The sequence below is a fragment of the Amblyraja radiata genome, chromosome 2 (genome assembly GCF_010909765.2).
Source record: "Amblyraja radiata isolate CabotCenter1 chromosome 2, sAmbRad1.1.pri, whole genome shotgun sequence".
Taxonomy (NCBI): Eukaryota; Metazoa; Chordata; class Chondrichthyes; order Rajiformes; family Rajidae; genus Amblyraja; species Amblyraja radiata.
In genome coordinates, this window is record NC_045957.1 from 144,407,142 (window position 1) to 144,435,140 (window position 27,999).

The 27,999-nt window shown below is 44.4% G+C and overlaps 1 protein-coding gene across 2 annotated transcripts; it reads left to right on the forward strand.

Moving 5' to 3' along the window:
- On the forward strand, nucleotides 1-27,997 carry pigm (phosphatidylinositol glycan anchor biosynthesis class M). 2 transcript variants are annotated; one of them, XM_033016725.1, is made up of 5 exons: nucleotides 1-861; nucleotides 14,832-15,403; nucleotides 22,304-22,562; nucleotides 24,756-24,857; nucleotides 25,732-27,997. In XM_033016725.1, exons 1-5 carry the CDS (start codon nucleotides 697-699, stop codon nucleotides 25,897-25,899), a joined length of 1,266 nt encoding a protein of 421 aa, XP_032872616.1. In that variant the 5' UTR covers nucleotides 1-696; the 3' UTR covers nucleotides 25,900-27,997. The 2 variants fall into 2 exon arrangements, with proteins under 2 accessions (XP_032872616.1, XP_032872622.1); XM_033016731.1 differs by lacking the exon at nucleotides 24,756-24,857 and having other exon boundaries at nucleotides 425-861.
- The last annotated feature ends 2 nt before the right edge of the window (nucleotides 27,998-27,999 follow it).

Below are 27,999 nucleotides of genomic sequence, written 5' to 3' on the forward strand. Positions count from 1 at the left end.
CGTCACGTGATGCGTCAACCCGGCCCACGCGCCGTCACGTGATGCGCCTCCTGCCACCCGCCGCCGCCGCTCAGGCTCGAGCGAGAAGAGCAACCGCCGGATCCAGTCGTCCAGCGAATAACGACCGCCACTCAGGCTGACACCGGAGCGTGAGCGTCTCTAACACATGTCTCCTTGCATGTTGGCTGCAGGAGATCGACCAGGGCGGGCGGCTGCCAGCGCGTCTACTTTCGGGCGGGGGTAATCGTCCTGTCACCTGCAGAGCTCAAAATGGGCCGGATACTGCCTGTCCCGTTGAGTTACTCCAACATGTTGTGTTTTACTTCGGTGCCAGCATCTGCAGTTCCTTCCCACACAGGTTCTCATTCCACCCAGGGACACTCCAAATGATTGTGAATAAAACCCCATTGACAAGAGACAGTACAAGAGCCTTCCAACTATTGCAACCTTCACGGGGTCCGCCCTGTTTCGACTAATGCAATCGACTAGACGTGCACAAACGGAAGATCAAATAGTACAAGTTGTCCAACAACTTTAGGCTGTGCACGCCACACGAAAGAAGAAGAAGCCTTCCAACTCAAGTCCTTTGCTGTCAACGTTACTCAGGGCGATCGTTTTCTTTTTACCTTAAATAAAATCGACCCGTGCAATTTTTTCATGGTTATCGAGGGGCGGTGGTGCCTCGCTATCTCTTAAATGGCCATGGGTGGATCTCATGGGGTCACTGGCCCGTTCATAGTTGCTCTCGGAATTCGTGTTGCCCTCGTCTTTTATGGGCTGTACCAGGATCGTTCCATGCAGGTTAAATACACGGATGTGGATTACCAAGTCTTCACAGACGCCGCCAGATTTGTCACTCAGGTAATTCAATTTGGTGCACAACGTTAGTTAATAGATGCACCTTACTGAGGTGAATTTACCTATTTTGTCAGTGTATATCCTCCTTTCCTGAAGTGGATGACAAATTTGACGTACTGTTATATGGTATAATTTCTTCATCGGAGCTGAATCGAAATCCTGGAACGCTCTAATAATATCTTCAGAAGGACTGCAATGAATAACCGCCACTTTTTGCATGAAATTTTAGGAAATACATGGTGATCTTGACAATTACTGTCACGAGTCATCTGCCTCCATAAATAGTCGCTCACCGCAAATAAAATATGACTACAAATGCATAATTCAAAAGCTGCATACGACTTCCTAAATCTTTGCTCTCCACTGCTATGGCAGCACACGAGATTAAAGATGCATAGAAACACCATTGCATTTTAGTTCACCCTCAAGGCTCGCATGACCCTAACGATACCTCATTCATACAGTGTCCTCCATTAGGTTTGGGACACAGACCCATTATTTATTTGCCTCTGTATTCCACAATTTGAGATTTGTAATAGAAAAATCACATTTGGTTAAAGTGCACAATGTCACATTTTAATAAAGGTCATTTTTATACATTTTGGTTTCACCATGTAGAAATTACAGCAGTGCCCCCCCCCCCCCTAAGCCTAAGGTTTGGCTGATGTCACTAACAGTTTTATTCTTGTTTCTCAGTCTCATAATGGCTTCTTTGACTTTCATTGGCACAATAGACAATAAGTGCAGGAGTAGGCCATTCGGCCCTTTGAGCCAGCACCGCCATTCAATGTGATCATCCACAATCAGTATCCCGTTCGTCCCGTCTCGTCCCGGGAATAGAACCGGCCTCCACCGCCCTCTGAGGCAGAGAATTCCACAGACTCACAACACTGTGTGAAAAAGTGTTTCCTCATCTCCGTTCTAAATGGCTTACCCCTTATTCTTAAACTGTGGCCCCTGGTTCTGGACTCCCCCAACATCGGCGTGTCCAAACCCTTAATAATCTTATATGTTTCAATAAGATCCCCTCATCCTTCTAAATTCCAGAGTATACAAGCTCAGACGCCCCATTCTCTCACCATATGACTGTCTCGCCATCCCGGGAATTAACCTTGTGAACCTACGCTGCACTCCCTCAATGTTCTTCCTCAAATTTGGAGACCAAAACTGCACACGATACTCCAGGTGTGGTCTCACTAGGGCCCTGTACAACTGCAGGACCTCTTTGCTCCTATACTGAACTCCTCTTATTATGAAGGCCAACATGCCATTCGATTTCTTCACTGCCTGCTGTACCTGCATTCTTACTTTCATTGACTGATGAACAAGGACCCCCCAGATCCTGTTGTACTTCCCCTTTTCACAACTTGACACCATTTAGATAATAATCTGCCTTCCTGTTTTTGCTACCAAAGTGGATAACTTCACATTTATCCACATTAAACTACATCTGCCATGCATCTGCCCCCTCACCCAACCTGTCCAAGACACCCTGCATTCTCATAGCATCCTCCGCACAGTTCACACTGCCACCCTGCTTTGTGTCATTTGCAAATTTGCTAATGTTAATTGTAACCCCTTCATCTAAATCATTAATATATATTGTAAATAGCTGCGGTCCCAGCACCGAGCCTTGCGGTACCCCACTAGTCACTGCTTGCCATTCTGAAAGGGAAAAGAGGACAACTTTGGTCCTCATGTTGATAAACAGCAACAAAAGTTTCCAAAGGTGATGGAAACACTGGAGGAAAGACTTTGTGCTGAGAGCTCTCTTATACCTGCATTAAGGAGGCATTTAAACACCCCTGAGCAATTACAAACACCTGTGAAGCCATGTCCCAAACATTATGGTGCCCTGAAATGGGGGGGGACTATGTATAAACACAGCTGTAATTTCTACATGGTGAAACCAAATGTATAAAAATACCCTTTAATAAAATCTGACAATGTGCACTTTAACCACATGTGATTTTTCTATTACATATCTCAAATTGTGGAGGAGAGGCAAGTAAATAAATGACGGGTCTTTGTCCCAAACATTATGGAGGGCATTGTAAATGCAGAGTTAAAAAATCTCGGAACACATCTATTAAGAGCAATATTTCAATAAAGTAGCCCACACTTTCTTCTTCCCTTGAGTTTTGAATGGACAATAAATGTTGTTATTGTGAAAGACATCTTCACAACATAGCAAAAATGAGCAGAAAGCCAGAGGATTGAGATACTTTTAAAGAACAACAGAAGGTAACTAAAAAGGCAATACGGGGAGAAAAAATGAAGTACAAAGGTAAGCTAGCCAAGAATATAAAGGAGGATAGTAAAAGCTTCTTTAGGTATGCGAAGTGGAAAAGATTAGTTTAGAGGAATGATTAGAAACTGGCCTCCTCCAGCACCTATTTTCTAAGACCAATGTGGGTTCCTTGAAGACAGAAACAGGTGAATTTATTATGGGGAACAAGAAAATGGCAGATGAGTTGAACAGGTACTTTGGTTCTGTCTTCACTGAGGAAGACACAAACAATCGCCCAGAAGTACTAGGGGACAGAGGATCTAGGGTGATGGAGGAACTGAAGGAAATTCATATTAGTCAGGAAATGGTGCTGGAAAGACGGATGGGACTGTTGGCTGATTAATCCCCAAGGCTCATTCTAGATCAGTTAGCCTGACATCGGTAGTGGGGAAGATTTGTTAGCAGTAACAGGATCTGTCTTGGATTTATGAAGGGGAGATCTTGCTTGACTAATCTTCTGGAATTTTTTGATGTAACAAGTAAAATGGATAAGGAAGAACCAGCGGATGTAGTGTATCTGGACTTTCAGAAAGATCCACACAGATCATTAGGCAAAATTAGAGCACATGGTATTGGGGGTAGGGTATTAACGGATAGAAAATAGGTTGGCAGACTGGAATCAAAGAGTAGGAATTAACGGGTCCCTTTCAGAATAGCAGGCAGTGATTAGTGGGGGTCACAAGGCTTGGTGCTGGACCGCAGCTATTTAAAATATATATCAATGATTTAGATCAAGGGTTCCCAACCTGGGGTAAATTTACCTACTTGGGGTAAATTTGTTGATTCTGGATTTTTTCTCATTGGCTGACTGTGTTTGGTTCTGGTATACCGGTATCTGTTCATCATTAGTTGTTCATAAATAAGTGTAATAACATTGTCATGTGCTATTAAAGTTGCCAGGGGTAAACGGGTAAAAAATTATTATCCATAATAAGAGGAGTTCAGTATAGGAGCAAAGAGATCCTTCTGCATTTGTACAGGGCCCTGGTGAGGCCACTCCTGGAGTATTGTGTGCAATTTTGGTCCCCTAATTTGAGGAAGGACATTCTTGCTATTGAGGATGTGCTGCATAGGTTCACAAGGTTAATTCCCGGGATGGCGGGACTGTCAGATGATAAAAGAATGGAACGACTGGGCTTGTATTCACTGGAATTTAGAAGGATGAGAGGATTTATTATTGAAACATAAAATTATTAAGGGATTGGACAAGCTAGATGCAGGAAACATGTTCCTGATGTTGGGGGAGTCTAGAATCAGGTTAAGAATAAGGGGTGACCATTTAGAACTGAGATGAGGAAATACTTTTTCACTCAGAGAGGTTGTGGAATTCTCTACCTCAGAAGGCAGTGGAGGCCGATTCACTGGATACATTCAAAAGAGAGTTAGATAAAGCTCTTAAAGCTAGCGGAATCAAAGGATATGGGGAGAAGGCAGGAACGGGGTACTGATTGTGGATGATAGAAACATAGAAACATAGAAATTAGGTGCAGGAGTAGGCCATTCGGCCCTTCGAGCCTGCACCGCCATTCAATATGATCATGGCTGATCATCCAACTCAGTATCCCGTACCTGCCTTCTCTCCATACCCTCTGATCCCCTTAGCCACAAGGGCCACATCTAACTCCCTCTTAAATATAGCCAATGAACTGGCCTCGACTACCCTCTGTGGCAGGGAGTTCCAGAGATTCACCACTCTCTGTGTGAAAAAAGTTCTTCTCATCTCGGTTTTAAAGGATTTCCCCCTTATCCTTAAGCTGTGACCCTTGTCCTGGACTTCCCCAACATCGGGAGCAATCTTCCTGCATCTAGCCTGTCTAACCCCTTAAGAATTTTGTAAGTTTCTATAAGATCCCCTCTCAATCTCCTAAATTCTAGAGAGTATAAACCAAGTCTATCCAGTCTTTCTTCATAAGACAGTCCTGACATCCCAGGAATCAGTCTGGTGAACCTTCTCTGCACTCCCTCTATGGCAATAATGTCCTTCCTCAGATTCCTCAGACCATGATCAGCCATGATCACATTGAATGGTGGTGCTGGCTCGTAGGGCTGAATGACCTCCTCCTGCACCTGTGTGCTCAGCCCTCTCCTCTACTCCCTCTTCACCCACGACTGCATCCCTAAGTACGGATCCAACGCCATCATTAAGTTTGCTGACGACACCACGGTGGTAGGACTGATCAGTGACAACGATGAGTCAGCCTACCGAGAGGAGGTCCAGCACCTGACAACCTGGTGTGCCAAAAATAACCTCGTCCTCAACTCCAAGAAGACGAAGGAACTTATTGTCGACTTCAGGAAGGTCAGAGGGGGCAGACATACCCCCATCCACATAAACGGGACTGAGGTGGAGCGCGTCTCCAGCTACAAATTCCTCGGGGTACACATCTCGGAGGATTTGTCCTGGTCCCTCAACACCTCCAAGCTGATCAAAAAGGCACAGCAGCGCCTTTACTTCCTGAGGAGGCTCAAGAAAGCCCACCTGTCCCCCCAGATCCTGACCAACTTCTACAGGTGTACCATCGAGAGCATCCTGACCGCCTGCTTCACGGATGGTACAGCAGCTGCACTGTTGCCGACAGGAAGGCACTACAACGGGTGGTGAAAACCGCGCAGCACATCATCGGCGCCCCGCTCCCAGCGATGGATGCCCTCCACCGAAAACGGTGTCTGAAACGAGCTGGGAAGATCATTAAAGACCCCTCCCACCCCAATCATGGACTGTTTGCCCTCCTCCCATCAGGGAGGCGGTACAGGAGCCTCAGGTCTCGTACCAGTAGGATGAGGAACAGCTTCTACAATCATACCGTCGCATTGCTGAACTCGGAGTCCCGCCGATAGATTCCTCCGGTCCCTCCGTCCCCATTGTTTAATTATTCTGCATTTTTTATTGTTCTGTATCCTCTTATTTTTTTAATTTCTATATTGCACTACTACGGACTGACGCAAAACTGCATTTCGTTGTACCCATACTCAGTATTTGTGCAATGACATTAAAGTTGAATTGAATTGAAATACAAGCCCAGCTGCTCCATTCTCTCAGCATATGACAGTCCCGCCATCCCAGGAATTAACCTTGTAAACCTACGCAGCACTCCCTCAATAGCAGGAATGTCCTTCCTCAGATTAGGGGACCAAAATTGCACACAATACTCAAGGTGTGGTCTCACTAGGGCTCTGTACAACTGCAGAAGGACCTCTTTGCTCCTATATTCGATTCCTCTTTTTATAATATGCTTTAATTTCAGGTCATCCAAGTCAGATGTTTTATATTTGTTTCAGAATGCTTCAATCTATAATAACTGAACATTTCATTCAGTTCTCTTGATTTTTAAGAAAGTAATGGATTTTTGACTGTCCTCGATCACAGCTTTTGTGTTAAGTCAATGGAAAAGCAATAAGGAACAAGATGCTAATTTCCGAGTATGGAAATGGCCATAACTTTTTTAATACTGAAGATATAAAAGTGAATTAGGTGTCAAATTAAACTTCTTTTTATGCTTTATCAGATGGGATAAATTGCAGACTTTGATTTTTTTAAATCTCAAAATGTTGTATTATTGCTACATAATGTACTGTAATTTTGAATACTTTTTTTAAACAGTTAAAACTCACTTGATAAAAAATGATTTCATATTCTTTAGATTATAAACCCAATTAATATGACTACTGTACCACTACATTGTTAATTGACCATGTCCAAATAGGCAAACAGATATCATTGGACCTTAAGTACGTATCAGAAAAGGACCCAAGCAGTCGTTCCAGGTGCGACAGAGGTGGAGGACCTGCATCTCCTCCAACCTCATCTATTGCATCCGCTGCTCTAGATGTGAGCAGATCTATATCGGTGAGACCAAGCGGAGGTTGGGCGATCGTTTCGCCGAACACCTCCGCTCGGTCCGCAATAATCAACCTGACCTCCCGGTGGCTCAGCACTTCAACTCCCCCTCCCACTCCGTATGCGACCTCTCTGTCCTGGTTCTCCTCCATGGGCAGAGCGAGCAATACCGGAAATTGGAGGAACAGCACCTCATATTCCGCTTTGGTAGTCTGCATCCTGGGGGCATGAACATCGAATTCTCCCGATTTTGTTAGTCCTTGCTGTCTCCTCCCCTTCCTCAGCCCTCCTGCTGTCTCCTCCCATCCCCCAGCCTTCGGGCTCCTCCTCCTTTTTCCTTTCTTCTCCCCGCCCCCCCCACCCCCGATCAGTCTGAAGAAGGGTTTCGGCCCGAAACGTTGCCTATTTCCTTCGCTCCATAGATGCTGCTGCACCCGCTGAGTTTCTCCAGCTTTTTTGTGTACCTGAGAATGATGAATCATGTTTACTGTATGCAGCCACACCCTGATATAGTACTGACATTTCTTATTGATTCCTGTAATAATTTCTTCCTTCAAAGCTTCTGAAAACATATTTAAAAATGCGCAAAACAAGTTTTTCTGCTGAGTTTCCGGGAGTGATAACATTGAGGTCAGAGTGTAAAATACCTGGGTGAGGTAAAATTCCAGAGTAATCTAGTTAGATTGCCAGCTGCTGCAGGGTTTGCTCAACTTGGTTTTGGCATTGGGAACCCTGAGAGCATGTGCTGGGAGCATTCATATGTCCCATGTAAGTGCCAGAAGGGATATACCACCTCCAAGACTCCCTTCCCATCCCAGTCAGCGGCCCTCTGCCCCATGGAAGAATTTATCATTCACACATTGGCTTCATCTGCCACCACAGAACCAACAACACGAGAATGGAAGCAAGTCATCTTCAATCCCAAAAAACTGCCTAAACAAGATTAGCATTGAGTGCATATGAGTTGAGATACAAAGTGACCTGCAGTTTGCCTGATTTGTACTATTCAAATTGGGCCCATCCCACTTAGGTGACTCTTTAGGCGACTGCAGGAGACTATGCAGTCGCCACATGTTCGCGGGTGGTTGCCGGGGAGTTTCCTTCATGATCGTGATCACTAGTTCCCACATTCTGAGAACTAGTCGTGGCCTCATTATGGTCACCGCGAATTTTTCAACATGTTGAAAAATTAGCGGCGACTAGAATGAAGCCGCCATGGAGAGTAGCGAGAATTCTCGTGCCGCAGATGGGTCGCCAGGAGGTCGAAGGTTCTCGTAGGTTGTATCCGATGCTGACCGGTGAATTTCATTGGCTCATTGGGGGAAAAAAATGTAAACAGCAGTTTTCAGAACCAAGGATAACCGACCGGTAATGTTAAATGTCTGCCGAGCTTCACAGCCGTGTATCTCTGGCTTCTTAAAAGTTGCCTCCACTCCTTCTCCCTCCTTCTCCCCCTCCCCCCTCACCCCACCCCCCTCTTTTAAAGGACTTACCGTACACAATGCGCGGCAACCTTCCTGTTCATCACGGTGTGTGTCTGTATCACCTTGGCTTTGCACCGTGTGAGTTTCAGACAGCGCTCCCCCACTTGCCCTGTCCCGTGCCTGAGATGTGTTTGTGTGTGTATGTGTGTGTTCCACTCTGTCAATCGCCGTTCCAGTTGCCGGTTTTTCAGGCGACTGCCGGCAACTTAACAGTCGCCTGAAAAATCGCCTAAGTGGGACAGGCACATAAAGCAACTGCATTCATTGAACAGTTATTGTGTTTTACATATTTCATTGCTTCGTGGGTGGTTGTCACCCGCTTACACCATAGATCTCCTATCCCTCATGTTCAGAGCTGCTGACAAGGTGGGTCTTCTTGTTTTCCCTTTACTATATGGATTAGAATGTTAAGACATGTTGTAAATATAGTCTGTGTTGAGATAATGAGAGCATTAACTAAGATATTGTGCAAGTGATAACGGTATATACATATGTTTTTACATTTACTAGGCTGTGATACTGTGCAAGCATTGTAGAGTTATGATGATACGGTTACAGTAAAACTGATAACAGCACCTTTCTGATTTTGGAGGTGTCGGACTTAGATACTCCGTTTATTATTCCTATGATTACATCAGCATATAAATTTTTAAATCACCCTTTTGTGATGTGACAGTAGTATAATAGATTTTCCAGTGAACTTAATGAATTTAAAAAGAACTTGGGAAACCGGATTCCAGCCAGTTAAAAGAGAGCTTGGGAAATGAGACCCTGGTTTTAAAAGGAATGTGGATATGGGTCCAAGTGTATTTAAACAGTCCATTTGAATGGAGCCTCAGTGACATACTGAACCAAGGGATAATGTTACTGTATCTGTTACGGTGGTTGGCATTTTACAACTTGAAGAATAGATGCATTTTGCATATTGACAATGTTTAAAGAAAACTAGTACAACTTGCCTGGCTAGAAATGTTTTCAACTTACCTTGTGATGTGACTACAAGTTGAGCGGTAATAATTTTATAGAAATCTCTACCTCAGAAGGCAGTGGAGGCCGATTCACTGGATACATTCAAAAGAGAGTTAGATAAAGCTCTTAAAGCTAGCGGAATCAAAGGATATGGGGAGAAGGCAGGAACGGGGTACTGATTGTGGATGATAGAAACATAGAAACATAGAAATTAGGTGCAGGAGTAGGCCATTCGGCCCTTCGAGCCTGCACCGCCATTCAATATGATCATGGCTGATCATCCAACTCAGTATCCCGTACCTGCCTTCTCTCCATACCCTCTGATCCCCTTAGCCACAAGGGCCACATCTAACTCCCTCTTAAATATAGCCAATGAACTGGCCTCGACTACCCTCTGTGGCAGGGAGTTCCAGAGATTCACCACTCTCTGTGTGAAAAAAGTTCTTCTCATCTCGGTTTTAAAGGATTTCCCCCTTATCCTTAAGCTGTGACCCTTGTCCTGGACTTCCCCAACATCGGGAGCAATCTTCCTGCATCTAGCCTGTCCAACCCCTTAAGAATTTTGTAAGTTTCTATAAGATCCCCTCTCAATCTCCTAAATTCTAGAGAGTATAAACCAAGTCTATCCAGTCTTTCTTCATAAGACAGTCCTGACATCCCAGGAATCAGTCTGGTGAACCTTCTCTGCACTCCCTCTATGGCAATAATGTCCTTCCTCAGATTCCTCAGACCATGATCAGCCATGATCACATTGAATGGTGGTGCTGGCTCGTAGGGCTGAATGGCCTCCTCCTGCACCTGTGTGCTCAGCCCTCTCCTCTACTCCCTCTTCACCCACGACTGCATCCCTAAGTACGGATCCAACGCCATCATTAAGTTTGCTGACGACACCACGGTGGTAGGACTGATCAGTGACAACGATGAGTCAGCCTACCGAGAGGAGGTCCAGCACCTGACAACCTGGTGTGCCAATAATAACCTCGTCCTCAACTCCAAGAAGACGAAGGAACTTATTGTCGACTTCAGGAAGGTCAGAGGGGGCAGACATACCCCCATCCACATAAACGGGACTGAGGTGGAGCGCGTCTCCAGCTACAAATTCCTCGGGGTACACATCTCGGAGGATTTGTCCTGGTCCCTCAACACCTCCAAGCTGATCAAAAAGGCACAGCAGCGCCTTTACTTCCTGAGGAGGCTCAAGAAAGCCCACCTGTCCCCCCAGATCCTGACCAACTTCTACAGGTGTACCATCGAGAGCATCCTGACCACCTGCTTCACGGATGGTACAGCAGCTGCACTGTTGCCGACAGGAAGGCACTACAACGGGTGGTGAAAACCGCGCAGCACATCATCGGCGCCCCGCTCCCAGCGATGGATGCCCTCCACCGAAAACGGTGTCTGAAACGAGCTGGGAAGATCATTAAAGACCCCTCCCACCCCAATCATGGACTGTTTGCCCTCCTCCCATCAGGGAGGCGGTACAGGAGCCTCAGGTCTCGTACCAGTAGGATGAGGAACAGCTTCTACAATCATACCGTCGCATTGCTGAACTCGGAGTCCCGCCGATAGATTCCTCTGGTCCCTCCGTCCCCATTGTTTAATTATTCTGCATTTTTTATTGTTCTGTATCCTCTTTTTTTTTAAATTTCTATATTGCACTACTACGGACTGACGCAAAACTGCATTTCGTTGTACCCATACTCAGTATTTGTGCAATGACATTAAAGTTGAATTGAATTGAAATACAAGCCCAGCTGCTCCATTCTCTCAGCATATGACAGTCCCGCCATCCCAGGAATTAACCTTGTAAACCTACGCAGCACTCCCTCAATAGCAGGAATGTCCTTCCTCAGATTAGGGGACCAAAATTGCACACAATACTCAAGGTGTGGTCTCACTAAGGCTCTGTACAACTGCAGAAGGACCTCTTTGCTCCTATATTCGATTCCTCTTTTTATAATATGCTTTAATTTCAGGTCATCCAAGTCAGATGTTTTATATTTGTTTCAGAATGCTTCAATCTATAATAACTGAACATTTCATTCAGTTCTCTTGATTTTTAAGAAAGTAATGGATTTTTGACTGTCCTCGATCACAGCTTTTGTGTTAAGTCAATGGAAAAGCAATAAGGAACAAGATGCTAATTTCCGAGTATGGAAATGGCCATAACTTTTTTAATACTGAAGATATAAAAGTGAATTAGGTGTCAAATTAAACTTCTTTTTATGCTTTATCTGATGGGATAAATTGCAGACTTTGATTTTTTTAAATCTCAAAATGTTGTATTATTGCTACATAATGTACTGTAATTTTGAATACTTTTTTTAAACAGTTAAAACTCACTTGATAAAAAATGATTTCATATTCTTTAGATTATAAACCCAATTAATATGACTACTGTACCACTACATTGTTAATTGACCATGTCCAAATAGGCAAACAGATATCATTGGACCTTAAGTACGTATCAGAAAAGGACCCAAGCAGTCGTTCCAGGTGCGACAGAGGTGGAGGACCTGCATCTCCTCCAACCTCATCTATTGCATCCGCTGCTCTAGATGTGAGCAGATCTATATCGGTGAGACCAAGCGGAGGTTGGGCGATCGTTTCGCCGAACACCTCCGCTCGGTCCGCAATAATCAACCTGACCTCCCGGTGGCTCAGCACTTCAACTCCCCCTCCCACTCCGTATGCGACCTCTCTGTCCTGGTTCTCCTCCATGGGCAGAGCGAGCAATACCGGAAATTGGAGGAACAGCACCTCATATTCCGCTTTGGGAGTCTGCATCCTGGGGGCATGAACATCGAATTCTCCCGATTTTGTTAGTCCTTGCTGTCTCCTCCCCTTCCTCAGCCCTCCTGCTGTCTCCTCCCATCCCCCAGCCTTCGGGCTCCTCCTCCTTTTTCCTTTCTTCTCCCCGCCCCCCCCACCCCCGATCAGTCTGAAGAAGGGTTTCGGCCCGAAACGTTGCCTATTTCCTTCGCTCCATAGATGCTGCTGCACCCGCTGAGTTTCTCCAGCTTTTTTGTGTACCTGAGAATGATGAATCATGTTTACTGTATGCAGCCACACCCTGATATAGTACTGAGATTTCTTCTTGATTCCTGTAATAATTTCTTCCTTCAAAGCTTCTGAAAACATATTTAAAAATGCGCAAAACATGTTTTTCTGCTGAGTTTCCGGGAGTGATAACATTGAGGTCAGAGTGTAAAATACCTGGGTGAGGTGAAATTCCAGAGTAATCTAGTTAGATTGCCAGCTGCTGCAGGGTTTGCTCAACTTGGTTTTGGCATTGGGAACCCTGAGAGCATGTGCTGGGAGCATTCATATGTCCCATGTAAGTGCCAGAAGGGATATACCACCTCCAAGACTCCCTTCCCATCCCAGTCAGCGGCCCCCTGTCCCATGGAAGAATTTATCATTCACACATTGGCTTCATCTGCCACCACAGAACCAACAACACGAGAATGGAAGCAAGTCATCTTCAATCCCAAAAAACTGCCTAAAAAAGATTAGCATTGAGTGCATATGAGTTGAGATACAAAGTGACCTGCAGTTTGCCTGATTTGTACTATTCAAATTGGGCCTATCCCACTTAGGTGACTCTTTAGGCGACTGCAGGAGACTATGCAGTCGCCACATGTTCGCGGGTGGTTGCCGGGGAGTTTCCTTCATGATCGTGATCACTAGTTCCCACATTCTGAGAACTAGTCGTGGCCTCATTATGGTCACCGCGAATTTTTCAACATGTTGAAAAATTAGCGGCGACTAGAATGAAGCCGCCATGGAGAGTAGCGAGAATTCTCGTGCCGCAGATGGGTCGCCAGGAGGTCGAAGGTTCTCGTAGGTTGTATCCGATGCTGACCGGTGAATTTCATTGGCTCATTGGGGGAAAAAAATGTAAACAGTAGTTTTCAGAACCAAGGATAACCGACCGGTAATGTTAAATGTCTGCCGAGCTTCACAGCCGTGTATCTCTGGCTTCTTAAAAGTTGCCTCCACTCCTTCTCCCTCCTTCTCCCCCTCCCCCTCACCCCACCCCCCTCTTTTAAAGGACTTACCGTACACAATGCGCGGCAACCTTCCTGTTCATCACGGTGTGTGTCTGTATCACCTTGGCTTTGCACCGTGTGAGTTTCAGACAGCGCTCCCCCACTTGCCCTGTCCCGTGCCTGAGAAGTGTTTGTGTGTGTATGTGTGTGTTCCACTCTGTCAATCGCCGTTCCAGTTGCCGGTTTTTCAGGCGACTGCCGGCAACTTAACAGTCGCCTGAAAAATCGCCTAAGTGGGACAGGCACATAAAGCAACTGCATTCATTGAACAGTTATTGTGTTTTACATATTTCATTGCTTCGTGGGTGGTTGTCACCCGCTTACACCATAGATCTCCTATCCCTCATGTTCAGAGCTGCTGACAAGGTGGGTCTTCTTGTTTTCCCTTTACTATATGGATTAGAATGTTAAGACATGTTGTAAATATAGTCTGTGTTGAGATAATGAGAGCATTAACTAAGATATTGTGCAAGTGATAACGGTATATACATATGTTTTTACATTTACTAGGCTGTGATACTGTGCAAGCATTGTAGAGTTATGATGATACGGTTACAGTAAAACTGATAACAGCACCTTTCTGATTTTGGAGGTGTCGGACTTAGATACTCCGTTTATTATTCCTATGATTACATCAGCATATAAATTTAAATCACCCTTTTGTGATGTGACAGTAGTATAATAGATTTTCCAGTGAACTTAATGAATTAAAAAAGAACTTGGGAAACCGGATTCCAGCCAGTTAAAAGAGAGCTTGGGAAATGAGACCCTGGTTTTAAAAGGAATGTGGATATGGGTCCAAGTGTATTTAAACAGTCCATTTGAATGGAGCCTCAGTGACATACTGAACCAAGGGATAATGTTACTGTATCTGTTACGGTGGTTGGCATTTTACAACTTGAAGAATAGATGCATTTTGCATATTGACAATGTTTAAAGAAAACTAGTACAACTTGCCTGGCTAGAAATGTTTTCAACTAACCTTGTGATGTGACTACAAGTTGAGCGGTAATAATTTTATAGAAATCCAATACCTCGAGCTGTCTAAATGGTACGGCTAGCCTTTCAACAAAGCTTTTAATTGAGGAATATGTCGATTTAATTATTGACATTTAAGAAGGCAATTTTAAGTTGGATTTATAAATAAGATAAAATACTGCTAATCATTAACCTGTTGCTGGTTATGGGTGAAATGGGAATAAATTGAATTTTATTCAGTAAAAAAATGTGAATAATGATGCAAAAAAACAAATACCTTGTACAATTAGGCTAAACAAATCTACTCACCAGCAATGATCATAAAATGAACAATTGTTTTTTTAATTGTAATTTGCTTTTAGGGGGCCTCTCCATACAGAAGAGCAACCTATCGTTACACACCTTTGCTAGCATGGATGTTGATGCCCAACATTTACTTCATGGAAATATATGGGAAACTTGTATTCATTATATGTGATGTCCTTGCAGCTCATCTCATGCATAAGATCTTATGCCTCCAAGGACTGGACAGTCGAAGTGCATGTTGGTACTGCAGCCTATGGCTCTTCAACCCCCTGCCAATGGCTGTTTCAAGTAGAGGGAATGCAGAAGCTGTTCTGGCAGTGTTGGTCCTAAGTACTTTGTTCTACCTAAAGCGCAGGCAGATTGTGAAGGCTGCACTGTTTTATGGGCTTTCTGTACATTTGAAGATTTACCCAGTGACCTATGCATTCCCCATAATTCTATCACTTCAGACTGGCCAACAAGCAACAGAGAATGATACCCCAACTATAAGAAATAAACAGCATCTTAAAAAAGGAATAAGCCTTCTCAATCCCATGTTTATTGTCAGACTGCTAAATAAGGATGTGCTTCTGTTCATCACTGTTGCTGGCCTCGAATTTCTTATCCTAGGAGCACTCTTCTATTGCAGGTAAAGTGATTAAAACTACTTATTCTTGATAGCTTAATGGGCAAATGCACTGAGATATACTGACAAGGAAGATCCAGATTTGACTGCCTTTCTGTTGAATTAATTAATACCTTCAAAGAAGTCAGAAGGGAATTAAAATATTTGCTTTAATTCAATTTTGTGAACGGGCAGCCAAAGAGCGAATGAAATATACTAATAGATCTGTGAAATTACCTATTTTAAAAAAAAAGTGAGATTCAATATAAACTACGTGTAATAGTTTTAAAGGAATTGTAGGGATATAGGCACAGATAGGAATGTGCACACAAATCTTCAGCCACAAACTCGTGATACTGTGTAGATTCTGGATTCCTCTGCAACAATACAGAGAGGATGGCAGGACACGTTTTTGGGGGATTTTAGTAAAGCATATGATATCCTTCATTTTATAAGTTACTAGGCCAAGTGGGACCCGTTGGGTCCCGTCCCCTCAACGTGCGGTTGCGGGGAGGGTGGTTTGGTGTGGCCTGCAGCGTCACACACACACTACCCACACCACCACCCCCCCCCCCCTCCCCGCATGATATTGTACTAATATTATTCATTCGCTCCTTTTCCCCCATCCCCTGCCCTGTCCATTCAAGCATAGTCCCCAACTGCGCAGACGCGGCTAGAGAGGGAGGGGGTAGAGAGGGAAGGGTGGGGGGGTGTGGCGTCAAAGGGGAGGGCGTGGTGGTCAGACGGAGGGTTGGGCAGAGAGGGGGCGGGACAGAGAGGGGGGAGGGAGGTAGAGAGGGGGGAGGGAGGTAGAGAGGGGGGACGGGGTAGAGAGGGAGGAGGAGGTGGGTAGTGTGGGAGGGGGTAGAGGGGGGTCGAGAGGGAGGGGGTAGGAGGGAGGAAGAGGGGGGAGGGGGATAGGGAGGGAGGGGTAGTGTGGGAGGAGATAGAGAGGGAGCGGTAGAGAGGGAAGGGGAGGGGGTAGTTCTATGTTCTATGTCTATAATGTTATCCCACTTTTTAAGAAAGGCAAGAGAGAGAAAACGGGGAATTATAGACCAGTTAGCCTGACATCTGTGGTGGGGAAGATGCTGGAGTCAATTATAAAAGTTAAAAGAGAGGCCTTTTGGATACAGTAACAGGATCGGTCCGAGTCAGCATGGATTTACGAAGGGGAAATCATGCTGGACCAATCTTCTGGATTTTTTTGAGGCCATAACTAGAAAAATGGACAAGGGTGAGCCAGTGGATGTAGTGTATCTGGACTTTCAGAAAGCATTTAATAAGGTCCCAATATTAATGATCTGGATGAGGGAATTGAAGGCAATATCTCCAAGTTTGCGGATGACACTAAGCTGGGGGGCAGTGTTAGCTGTGAGGAGGATGCTAGGAGACTGCAAGGTGACTTGGATAGGCTGGGTGAGTGGGCAAATGTTTAGCAGATGCAGTATAATGTGGATAAATGTGAGGTTATCCATTTTGGTGGCAAAAACAGGAAAGCAGACTATTATCTAAATGGTGGCCGACTAGGAAAAGGGGAGATGCAGCGAGACCTGGGTGTCATGGTACACCAGTCATTGAAAGTGGGTATGCAGGTGCAGCAGGCAGTGAAGAAAGCGAATGGTATGTTAGCTTTCATAGCAAAAGGATTTGAGTATAGGAGCAGGGAGGTTCTACTGCAGTTGTACAGGGTCTTGGTGAGACCACACCTGGAGTATTGCGTACAGTTTTGGTCTCCAAATCTGAGGAAGGACATTATTGCCATAGAGGGAGTGCAGAGAAGGTTCACCAGACTGATTCCTGGGATGTCAGGACTGTCTTATGAAGAAAGACTGGATAGACTTGGTTTATACTCTCTAGAATTTAGGAGATTGAGAGGGGATCTTATAGAAACTTACAAAATTCTTAAGGGGTTGGACAGGCTAGATGCAGGAAGATTGCTCCCGATGTTGGGGAAGTCCAGGACAAGGGGTCACAGCTTAAGGATAAGGGGGAAATCCTTTAAAACCGAGATGAGAAGAACTTTTTTCACACAGAGAGTGGTGAATCTCTGGAACTCCCTGCCACAGAGGGTAGTCGAGGCCAGTTCATTGGCTATATTTAAGAGGGAGTTAGATGTGGCCCTTGTGGCTAAGGGGATCAGAGGATATGGAGAGAAGGCAGGTACGGGATACTGAGTTGGATGATCAGCCATGATCATATTGAATGGCGGTGCAGGCTCGAAGGGCCGAATGGCCTACTCCTGCACCTAATTTCTATGTTTCTATGTTTCTATAGGAGATTAGTGGGCAAAATTAGGGCACATGGTATTTGGGGTAGAGTGCTGACATGGATAGAAAATTGGTTGGCAGACAAGAAACAAAGAGTAGGGATTAACAGGTCCCTTTCAGAATGGCAGGCAGTGCCTAGTGGGGTGCCACAAGGCTCGGTGCTGGGACCACAGCTATATACAATATACATTCATGATTTAGATGAAGGGATTAAAAGCAACATTAGCAAATTTGCAGATGACACAAAGCAGGGTGGCAGTGTGAACTATGAGGACGATACTATGAGGATGCAGGGTGACTTGGACAGGTTGGATGAGTGGGAAGATGCATGGCAGATGCAGTTTAATGTGGATAAATGTGAGGTGGCGGCGCGGCTCTGGCTGCAGCGGCTCACCGGCAGTCCTGTTTGTTTTGTGTTTTTTGTGTTGTTTATTTCGTTTTTGGTTAGTCTAGTTTTGGTTTTTAGTTTGTGTTTGGGGGGGGGGGTTGAAACGGGGCTTGCTGTCTCTCCCTGCGGGGGAATGCGACTTTTTTGTCGTATTCCCCTTATCTGCCTCCGTCTGCGCTGAGGCCTAATGGCGGAGCTGGCGACCTCGAGGCTCAGGAGGCAGAGCCTGCCAGGACTCGCCCTGAGCTCGCTCCCGTGAGGGCGGCCCGGCTCGGGGCTGGAACAGTGCTTCCGTGAGGGGCTGTGACGCTCCCGGGAGGGCGGCCCAGCCCGAGGGAGGAGCGGCGCCCATGTCGGGGCGGCCCGGCTCGAGGGAGGTACGGCGCCCATGTCGGGGACGGCCCAGCCGGAGGCTGAAGACGGCACGATACTCACTGGGTGGCTGGGACGGTGTTCTGGCGGTGGTGGCCTGAGTCCGGGGTTCGGCCGCGGGCCAGCGGCTGCGTCAGCAGGACTGGTGGGCGGCAGCTTCGACCACCCCGGGGCTTGAGCCGCGGGACAGTTTTTAACATCGCCCGGTGGGGGTTCGCCTCAGCGCAGAGGGAGAAGACGAGGGAAGAGACTGCAGACCTAAAGACTTTTGCCTCCATCACAGTGAGGAGATGCTGGGTGAACTGTTATGGATGTTAATATGTGTTTATTGTTGTTTTTTATTGTATTGTATGTATGACTGCTGCAATTTCGTTCAGACTTCGGTCTGAATGACAATAAAGGCTATCTAATCTAATCTAATCTAATCTAATTATTATCTGAATGGTGTCAAATTGCGAAAAGGGGAAGTACAACTAAATCTGGGGGTCCTTGTTCATCAGTCATTGAAACTCAAGTTCAAGTTCAAGTTCAAGTTAGTTTATTGTCATGTGTCCCTGTATAGGACAATGAAATTCTTGCTTTGCTTAAGCACACAGAAAATAGTAGGCATTTACTACAAAACAGATAAATGTGTCCATATACCATGATATAAATATATACACACATGAATAAATAAACTGATAGTGCAAATAACAGAAAGTGGTTGGTAATAATCAGAGTTTTGTCCGAGCCAGGTTTAATAGCCTGATGGCTGAGGGGAAGTAACTATTCCTGAACCTGGTTGTTGCAGTCTTCAGGCTCCTGTACCTTCTACCTGAAGGTAGCAGGGAGATGAGTGTGTGGCCCGGATGGTGTGGGTCTTTCATGATACTGCCAGCCTTTTTGAGGCAGCGACTGCGATAGATCCCCTCGATGGAAGGAAGGTCAGAGCCGATGATGGACTGGGCAGTGTTTACTACTTTTTGTAGTCTTTTCCTTTCCAGGGCGCTCAAATTGCCGAACCAAGCCACGATGCAACCGGTCAGCATGCTCTCGACTGTGCACCTGTAGAAATTAGAGAGAGTCTTCCTTGACAATCCGACTCTCCGTAATCTTCTCAGGAAGTAGAGGCGCTGATGTGCTTTTTTGATGATTGCATTAGTGTTCTCGGACCAGGAAAGATCTTCAGAGATGTGCACGCCCAGGAATTTGAAGCTCTTGACCCTTTCAACCATCGACCCGTTGATATAAATGGGGCTGTGGGTCCCCCTCCTACTCCTTCCAAAGTCCACAATCAGTTCCTTGGTTTTGCTGGTGTTGAGGGCCAGGTTATTGCGCTGGCACCATATGGACAGTTGCTCGATCTCTCTTCTGTACTCTGACTCATCCCCATCAGTGATACGCCCCACAATAGTGGTGTCGTCAGCGAACTTGATGATGGAGTTCGCACTGTGGTTCGCTACGCAGTCATGGGTATAGAGTGAGTACAGCAGGGGGCTGAGCACGCAGCCTTGAGGTGCTCCCGTGCTGATTGTTATTGAGGCTGACACATTTCCACCAATACGAACAGACTGTGGTCTGTGGACGAGGAAGTCGAGGATCCAGTTGCAGAGGGATGCGCAGAGACCCAGTTCTGCGAGTTTGGTAACCAGTTTGGAGGGGATGATTGTGTTAAATGCCGAGCTGTAATCAATGAATAACAGCCTGACATATGAGTTTTTGTTGTCCAAGTGGTCCAGTGCGGAGTGGAGGGCCAGCGAGATCGCATCCACCGTTGATCTGTTGTGGCGGTACGCGAACTGCAGTGGGTCCAGGTTTTTGTCGATGTAGGAGTTGATTTGCTCCATGATCAACCTCTCAAAGCACTTCATCACCACCGCCGTTAGTGCCACTGGTCGATAGTCATTGAGGCATGTCACCTTACTCTTCTTGGGCACCGGTATAATTGATGCCCTTTTAAAGCAGGTGGGGACCTCAGACCTCAGAAGTGAGAGATTGAAAATGTCCGTAAAATGTCCGTAAAAACTCCCGCCAGTTGGTCCGCACAGGTTTTTAGAACACGGCCGGGTATACCATCAGGACCAGGTGCAGTGAAGAAAGCCTTCATATTAAGAGAAGTTGAGCAAAGAGATCATTCTGCAGTTATACAGGGCCCTGTTGAGACAACACCTGGAGTATTGTGTGCAGTTTGGGTCTCCAAATTTGAGGAAGGACATTGTTGCTATTGAGGGAGTGTTCACAAGGTTAATTCCCGGGATGGCGGAACTACCATATGTTGATAGATTAGAATGGCTGGGCTTGGATACTCTGGAATTTAGAAGGATGAGAGGGTATCTTATTGAAACATATAAAATTATTAAGGGATTGGACACGCTAGAGGTACAAAACATGTTCCCGATGTTGGGGGAGTCCACAACCAGGGGCCACAGTTTAAGAATAATTTAGAACGGAGATGAGGAAAATCTTTTTCACCCACAGAGTTGTGAATCTGTGGAATTCTCTGCCTCAGAAGGCAGTGGAGGCCAATTCTCTGGATGCTTTCAAGAGAGAGTTAGAAACATAGAAAATACGTGCAGGAGTAGGCCATTCAGCCCTTCGAGCCTGCACCGCCATTCAATATGATCATGGCTGATCATCCAACTCAGTATCCTGTACCTGCCTTCTCTCCATACCCCCTTTAGCCACAAGGGCCACATCTAACTCCCTCTTAAATATAGCCAATGAACTGGCTTCAACTACCTTCTGTGGCAGAGAATTCCAGAGATTCACCACTCTCTGTGTGAAAAAAGTTTTTCTCATCTCGGTCCTAAAAGATTTCCCCCTTATCCTTAAACTGTGACCCCTTGTTCTGGACTTCCCCAACATCGGGAACAATCTTCCTGCATCAAGCCTGTCCAACCCCTTAAGAATTTTGTAAGTTTCTATAAGATCCCCCCTCAATCTTCTAAATTCTAGCGAGTACAAGCCAAGTCTATCCAGTCTTTCTTCATATGAAAGTCCTGACATCCAAGGAATCAGTATGGTGAACCTTCTCTATACTCCCTCTATGGCAAGAATGTCCTTCCTCAGATTAGGAGACCAAAACTATCCGCAATACTCCAGGTGTGGTCTCACCAAGAACCTGTACAACTGCGGTAGAACCTCCCTACTCCTATACTCAAATCCTTTTGCTATGAATGCTAACATACCATTCGCTTTCTTCACTGCCTGCTGCACCTGCATGCCTACTTTCAATGACTGGTGTACCATGACACCCTGGTCTCGTTGCATCTCCCCTTTTCCTAATCGGCCACCATTCAGATAATAGTCTACTTTCCTGTTTTTGCCACCAAAGTGGATAACCTCACATTTATCCACATTATACTGCATCTGCCATGCATTTGCCCACTCACCCAGCCTATCCAAGTCACCTTGCAGCCTCCTAGCATCCTCCTCACAGCTCACACTGACCCCTAGCTTCGTGTCATCCGCAAACTTGGAGATGTTGCATTCAATTCCCTCGTCCAAATCATTAATATATATTGTAAATAGCTGGGGTCCCAGCACTTAGCCTTGCAGTACCCCACTAGTCACTGCCTGCAAAGGACCCGTTTACTCCTACTCTTTGCTCTTAAAGATCTCTTAAGCTCTTAAAGATAGCGGAGTCAAGAGATATGGTGAGAAGGCAGGAACGCGATGCTGATTGTGGATGATCACATTAAATGGCGGTGCTGGCTCGGTGCCGAATGGCCTGCTCCTGCACCTATTGTCTATTGTCTATGATATTTAGCCAGTCTATAGAAGGGTTTCGACTCGAAACTTCACCCATTCCTTCTCTTCAGAGATGCTGCCTGTCCCGCTGAGTTACTCCAGCATCTTGTGTCTATCCATAATATTTAGACTCTTTGGTGAGCTTTGTGCTTTTTTCTTTTCCAGGTATGGTTGGGAATTTCTGGATCACACGTATCTCTACCACTTAACACGAAGAGACATTCGCCACAACTTCTCCCCATACTTCTACATGTTGTATTTGACTGCAGAGAGTGAATGGAGCTCAATTCTGGGACTAGTTGCTTTCCTCCCACAGTTCCTACTACTCGTCATCACATCTTTTGCTTATTACAAGGACCTTACATTTTGCTGCTTCCTTCACACCGCCATTTTTGTCACTTTTAATAAAGTGTGCACTTCACAGGTAAGTCTGAGGAAATTCTCATTTGACACTCTCTGATGCATGTCTCTCTTTGCTCCCTGGGAAAATTGGTGAAGTACCTTTTTTGAATATTGAAAGGATCAGGCTGCTTAATGTGTAGGAAAGAACTGCAGATGGTGGTTTAAATCAAAGGTAGAAGATAGAAGAAGAGTCTCGACCTGAAACGTCACCCATTTCTTCTCTCCAGAGATGCTGCCTGTCCCACTGAGTTACTCCAGTATTTGGTGTCTTGGCTGCTTAATGTAATGTAAATTCTTGAATTGATAGATTCACGTCTAAGCCACTAAATCCAAAAATAATCCAAAGTGAATGCAGAATAAATTGCCCTAGTATGGGCAATACTGGCTGCATAGACAGGAAAGGTGGAGGAAAGAACTGCTGATGCTAGTTTAAATCGAAGGTAGACACAAAATGCTGGAGCGGGTTGAGTCTGAAGAAGGGTCTCGACCCGAAACATCACCCATTGCTTCTCTCCAGAGACGCTGCCTGTCCCGCTGAGTCACTCCAGCATTTTGTGTTTATCTTAGGTAGGAAGGGTGTTGGGTTTGAATGTAACCGTGGAAACCTGGTTTTCCCCTCACACCATGGATTTTTGCCACATTTTCTCTCTCTTATAGTCGTCTATGTTTCTGAATTTCTGCCTCTTTCTTCCTTGTCTTTGTCTCTCTCTGTTTCACTTTCGTTTCGCTATAATAGGCAAGTATATAAATGCTCAGTATATTGGGCGGGCGGCCAGCTCTATGAAGAGTCCTGGTGGTTTTAAAGTTCTTCCATTCAAGGCCACTGTGCTCTTTGGGACGTACAATGCTGCAGAAATTGTTTTATACCCTTCCTCAGATAAATCCTGTCTCGGAGGTCTACGGACAATTCCTTCATCTTCATGGCTTGTTTTTTGCTCTGACATGCACTGTTAACTGCGGGTCCTTATATAGACAGGTGTGTGCCTTTCCAAAACATGTACAATCAATTTAATTTATCACTGGTGGACTCCAATCAAGTTGTAGAAACATTTCAAGGATAATCAATGGAAACAGGATGCACCGAAGCTCAATTTTGAGTGTCATAGCAAAGGGTCTGAATACCTATGTAAATGTGATATTTCAGATTTATTTTTAATTACTTTTCCCTTTTTTATTACAGGGTATTGTGTGTTTATTGATGATTAAAAAAATTAATCCATCTTAGAATAAGGCTGTAACGTAAAAAAGGGGAAAAAGTGAGGGGGTCTTAATACTTTCTGAATGCACAATATGTAGGAAATGGTTATCTTTTTAATCCCTTGGGATTGAGAATGACTTGCTTCAAATCTCGTTCTGGGTTCTAAGATGGACGGCACAGTGGTGCAGCGACAGAGTTGCTCCTTAAAGTGCCTGAGACCCGGGGTTGATCCTGACTATGGTTGCTGTCAGTACGGAGTTTGTACGTTCTCCCTGTGACTGCATTTGGTTTTCGCCGGTACTCCAGTTAACTCATATTCCATAGACATGCAGGTTTGTAGGTTATTGGGCCTCTGTAAATTGCCCCTAGTGTGGGATAGAACTAATGTATGGGCGATTGCTGGTTGGCGCGTTCACGGTGGGCTGCAGGGCTTGTTTCCACGCAGTATCTCTAAAACAAACTAAAGATGGCTAATGAGACTATTGTGGAAACTGCAGACCCTTCAATAAATGGGTCATGAGCTGCCTGATGAGGTGCTGGGTGATGCACTCATACAACCGATGCAGGCCTTCTAGGTACTTTGATGCATGGACTGGAGATGCTTAATACTGCCTGGGTAAAGGATTCCAAGGAGTCTGTGTGACTGTTTCATTTTATCAGGAAGGCTTTGAGTACATCCTTATATCTCTTTTACAACTGAGCTTGGATTAGTATTGGAACCATGATATCAGCAAAAAATGATAATAAATGACAGACAGGAGCATTTGAATTTACCAACAATAGTGAACAAGGTCAAATCAAAGAAAGATAAGGTTATAATCACGTAGCATAAATAGCTGGCATGTCCACTTGCCTCCCATCAGCTTCAATGTTATGACACAGAACTATTAAACATATTCCGCATATCACTGAAATGCTGTGCAAACTTCCATTTGCTTTGTGTAGAAGAGGAAAATAAATCAATAAAAATATTCTGAATGCTAAAATAACTTACACAATCTTTATTTATGATTTCAGTACTTCCTGTGGTACTTGTGTCTTTTACCAATGGTTCTTCCACATCTGACATTTTCGTGGAGAAGAGGCATTATGCTCCTAGCTTTATGGTTCACTGGTCAGGTTGGTACTTTTCCTGTACAGTAAAACTAACTTAATGTTGTAGCATTGAGGGCTGGATAGAATAGCTGGGTGACTGTTACTGGGCTACTTCTCATGCATCTCCTGCTGCAACACAGGCAGTGATTTAGAAGTCCACTGTTATTGCATTACTACGGATTGTCAACCTTCCCTTTCTGTTGCCAAAACCCCACTCCATTGCCTGTGCGACCTCAGGATTGCGTCCTTCATTCATCAGCATTCTAGAAGCCTCAAGCTCCCTTCCTGCCTGCTTTTGCATTCTCCCTCTTTGCATGTATCTTTGTTCCCTCATCTTTGCTTTTGTTCAAACATCCTGCTCAGAATTTATGGCTTACCTTTTCATAAAGGTTCTTGTGCATGGGGAGTTGTCTGTATAAACAGCTTTTTGGCTGGGTAGAGGCAGATAGAAGAGTGAAACAGATTAATCAAGGACAGAGTAGTAGGTACATCCGTTAACATAGGGGAGGGAGTCCTTTATGAAACTTGTGGTTGGCTGTTTCCATAAAACACCTTGCAGTAGCTGGTAGCATTTTATGATTCTCAACACCGTGTTCCTATTTGGAAAATTTTACTGTGGCGCAGGTTTCACTAAAGGCTAACCATTTCCTGCATAATAAATGTAGTATCTGGCTTACGGTTAATCTTTCGTCTGGAATATGCATTCAGAATGGAAAAGGCTTTGAGTTATCAGTGTCAGACCTCCAATGTCAGTGATGTATGAGAGCACAATTTAGTATAGGGGTTTAGTAAAAATAGCTTTAGAAAATCAGATGCTAAATGTTTATTATTTGTATAAAATCATATTTATTTTGTTCTGCTGACTGAATTCTTTGATTATTGTTTTGAATCTATCTAGGGATTATGGCTCACCCCAGCGTATTACCTGGAGTTTGAAGGACAGAACACTTATCTACTTATTTGGTTAGCTGGGTTGCTATTCCTTGCCATCAACTGCTTCATTCTCTTGGTATTAATCTCAAACTACAAGAAAAGGAATCTGCAATCAAAGACAAACACAGAATAGCAGCAAGAAACCTTCTTTGCTCAGAATATTGCTATTTATTTTAATGGATTGCACGTAAAATGTATTTAGTTTAATTGAGAGATGCAGTATGAAAACAGACCCTTTGGCCCACCAAGTCCACGCAAACCATCGATCAGCCATTCACACTAGTTCTGTTATCCCACTTTCCCACCACCTACGCAGTAGGTGCAATTTACTGAGGCGAATTAACCCACATGTCTTTGGGATGTGGGAAGAAATCTGAGCACCTGGAGGAAAGCCACGGGATAAAGAAGAACATTCAAACTCTGCACATAGAGCACCCGAGGTCAGGATCAAACCTGAATCTGTGGGCACTGCCAGCTGTGCCTCCCACTTATTCTAAGCATAAATATGATGAATTAGCATTTTATTTATCTGTGATGACTCTTAGAAATGTAGTTTGAATTATGCATGGTATTTTTATGCTACTTCTACTTACAAGATAACCATGTCCTTGGTTAGAAATATCACCAATATCAGGAGGGTTTTTCACTTAATCTTGATTGCCTTCTTTGATTTGAGTGGAAATTGTCACGTGTTGATGAGTTATCAATATATTTCCTCAATATATTCCCTAGGGTTAATATGACAGCTCAATTTTTTTCTTTTGTTAACATGATATGGATATACATGGCAAGACTGGCATTCATTGTCCATCCCTTATTAACCTTACAAGAGATAATTGAATGTTAACCACTTTGGTAAATCTGATGATACATACATGAAGAATATTAGTGAAATAGAAGTTTTGTTTTCAAAATGTGAAACGTGCAGGTTGGCGCAGGTGGTGGAGCTCCTGCCTCGCTGTACAGAACACGGGTTTGACTGACCTGGGTGCTATGTTGTTGGAGTTTGCATGTTTTCCCTATGATCACATGGGTTTCCTCCCACCTCCCAAAACCTTGCAAGTCTTTATAAATTGCCTCAAGTGTGTAGGAAGTTGATGAGAGAATGGGATCATATAGAACTAGTGTGAACAGGTTATCGATGGTCAGCGTGGACTCAGTGGGTCAAAGGGTCCATTTCCATGTTAAATATCTAAACTGAACTGGTAGGTTTATCGTTACCAGTATTTGAGTTTATTCAATTACTTGAATTTAAATTCCCCATTTGCAATCATATGATTCCGATTCTTGTCTCTGAATTGGCAGTCTAGGACTGTAGAATGCAATACTGGCAAACCCCTTGTAGATGTCACTAAGTCAAAAAACTACAGTGATAGTTGCAGCTAATTTCACTGGCCATTAGTTCTGTTTTAAGGCGCATTCTCGGCCCCCAAAAAACGTGTAGGCTCCAAATTGGTACTGAAATACAAGTGTGGCAACTGGCAAGCAGAGACATTTTAGAAATTGTGAGGTTGTTAACTGATTGGGATGGAGGAAGGATGGTGCAATAAATCCTCTGCTTAATGAAGCACATTTTTCCACACTGATCGTGCTGCAGCTTCATTCCAGATCCCCAAAATAAAAACATGATTTATTTTTCCATTATCACGTTGCCTTATAACATTTAAGAAAGTCAAGATAGCAGATTTTTATCCTGGAGCAAACAAATCTTAATGTCAAGGTGATTGTATATTGTAATGATACTGTAATAAATCTGAGACACATGCTGCAACCGATAATTGCTTTCAATGCTTATTTTTAAGAATTGCCACAGTGCAACTTCAAAAGATTTTGTGTTCATCCAATGATTTTCTTCAGGGATTAAAGTTAAAGCAATATTTAAATTATTCTTTGTGGAAATATCTATTTCAAGGCATTACTAAAGACTCTGAGCTTCTGCAGTAGGAAAGAACTGCAGATGCTGATTTAAATGATAAATGAGTGGTCCGCCGACTCCCGACATCAGTCTGAAGAAGGGTCTCAACCAGAAACGTCGCCCATTCCTTCTCTCCAGCGATGCTGCCTGTCCCGCTGAGTTTCTCCAGCATTTTGTGTCTACCTAGCTTCTGCAGTGTTGTTTATGCTCAGTGAAATGAAGTAAATTGTATACATTTATGTACAAGACCTTGCTACATATTTATTATTGCAACTGCAACTCAATATAAAATGTCTGCATTGCTTGTTATTAAATGTA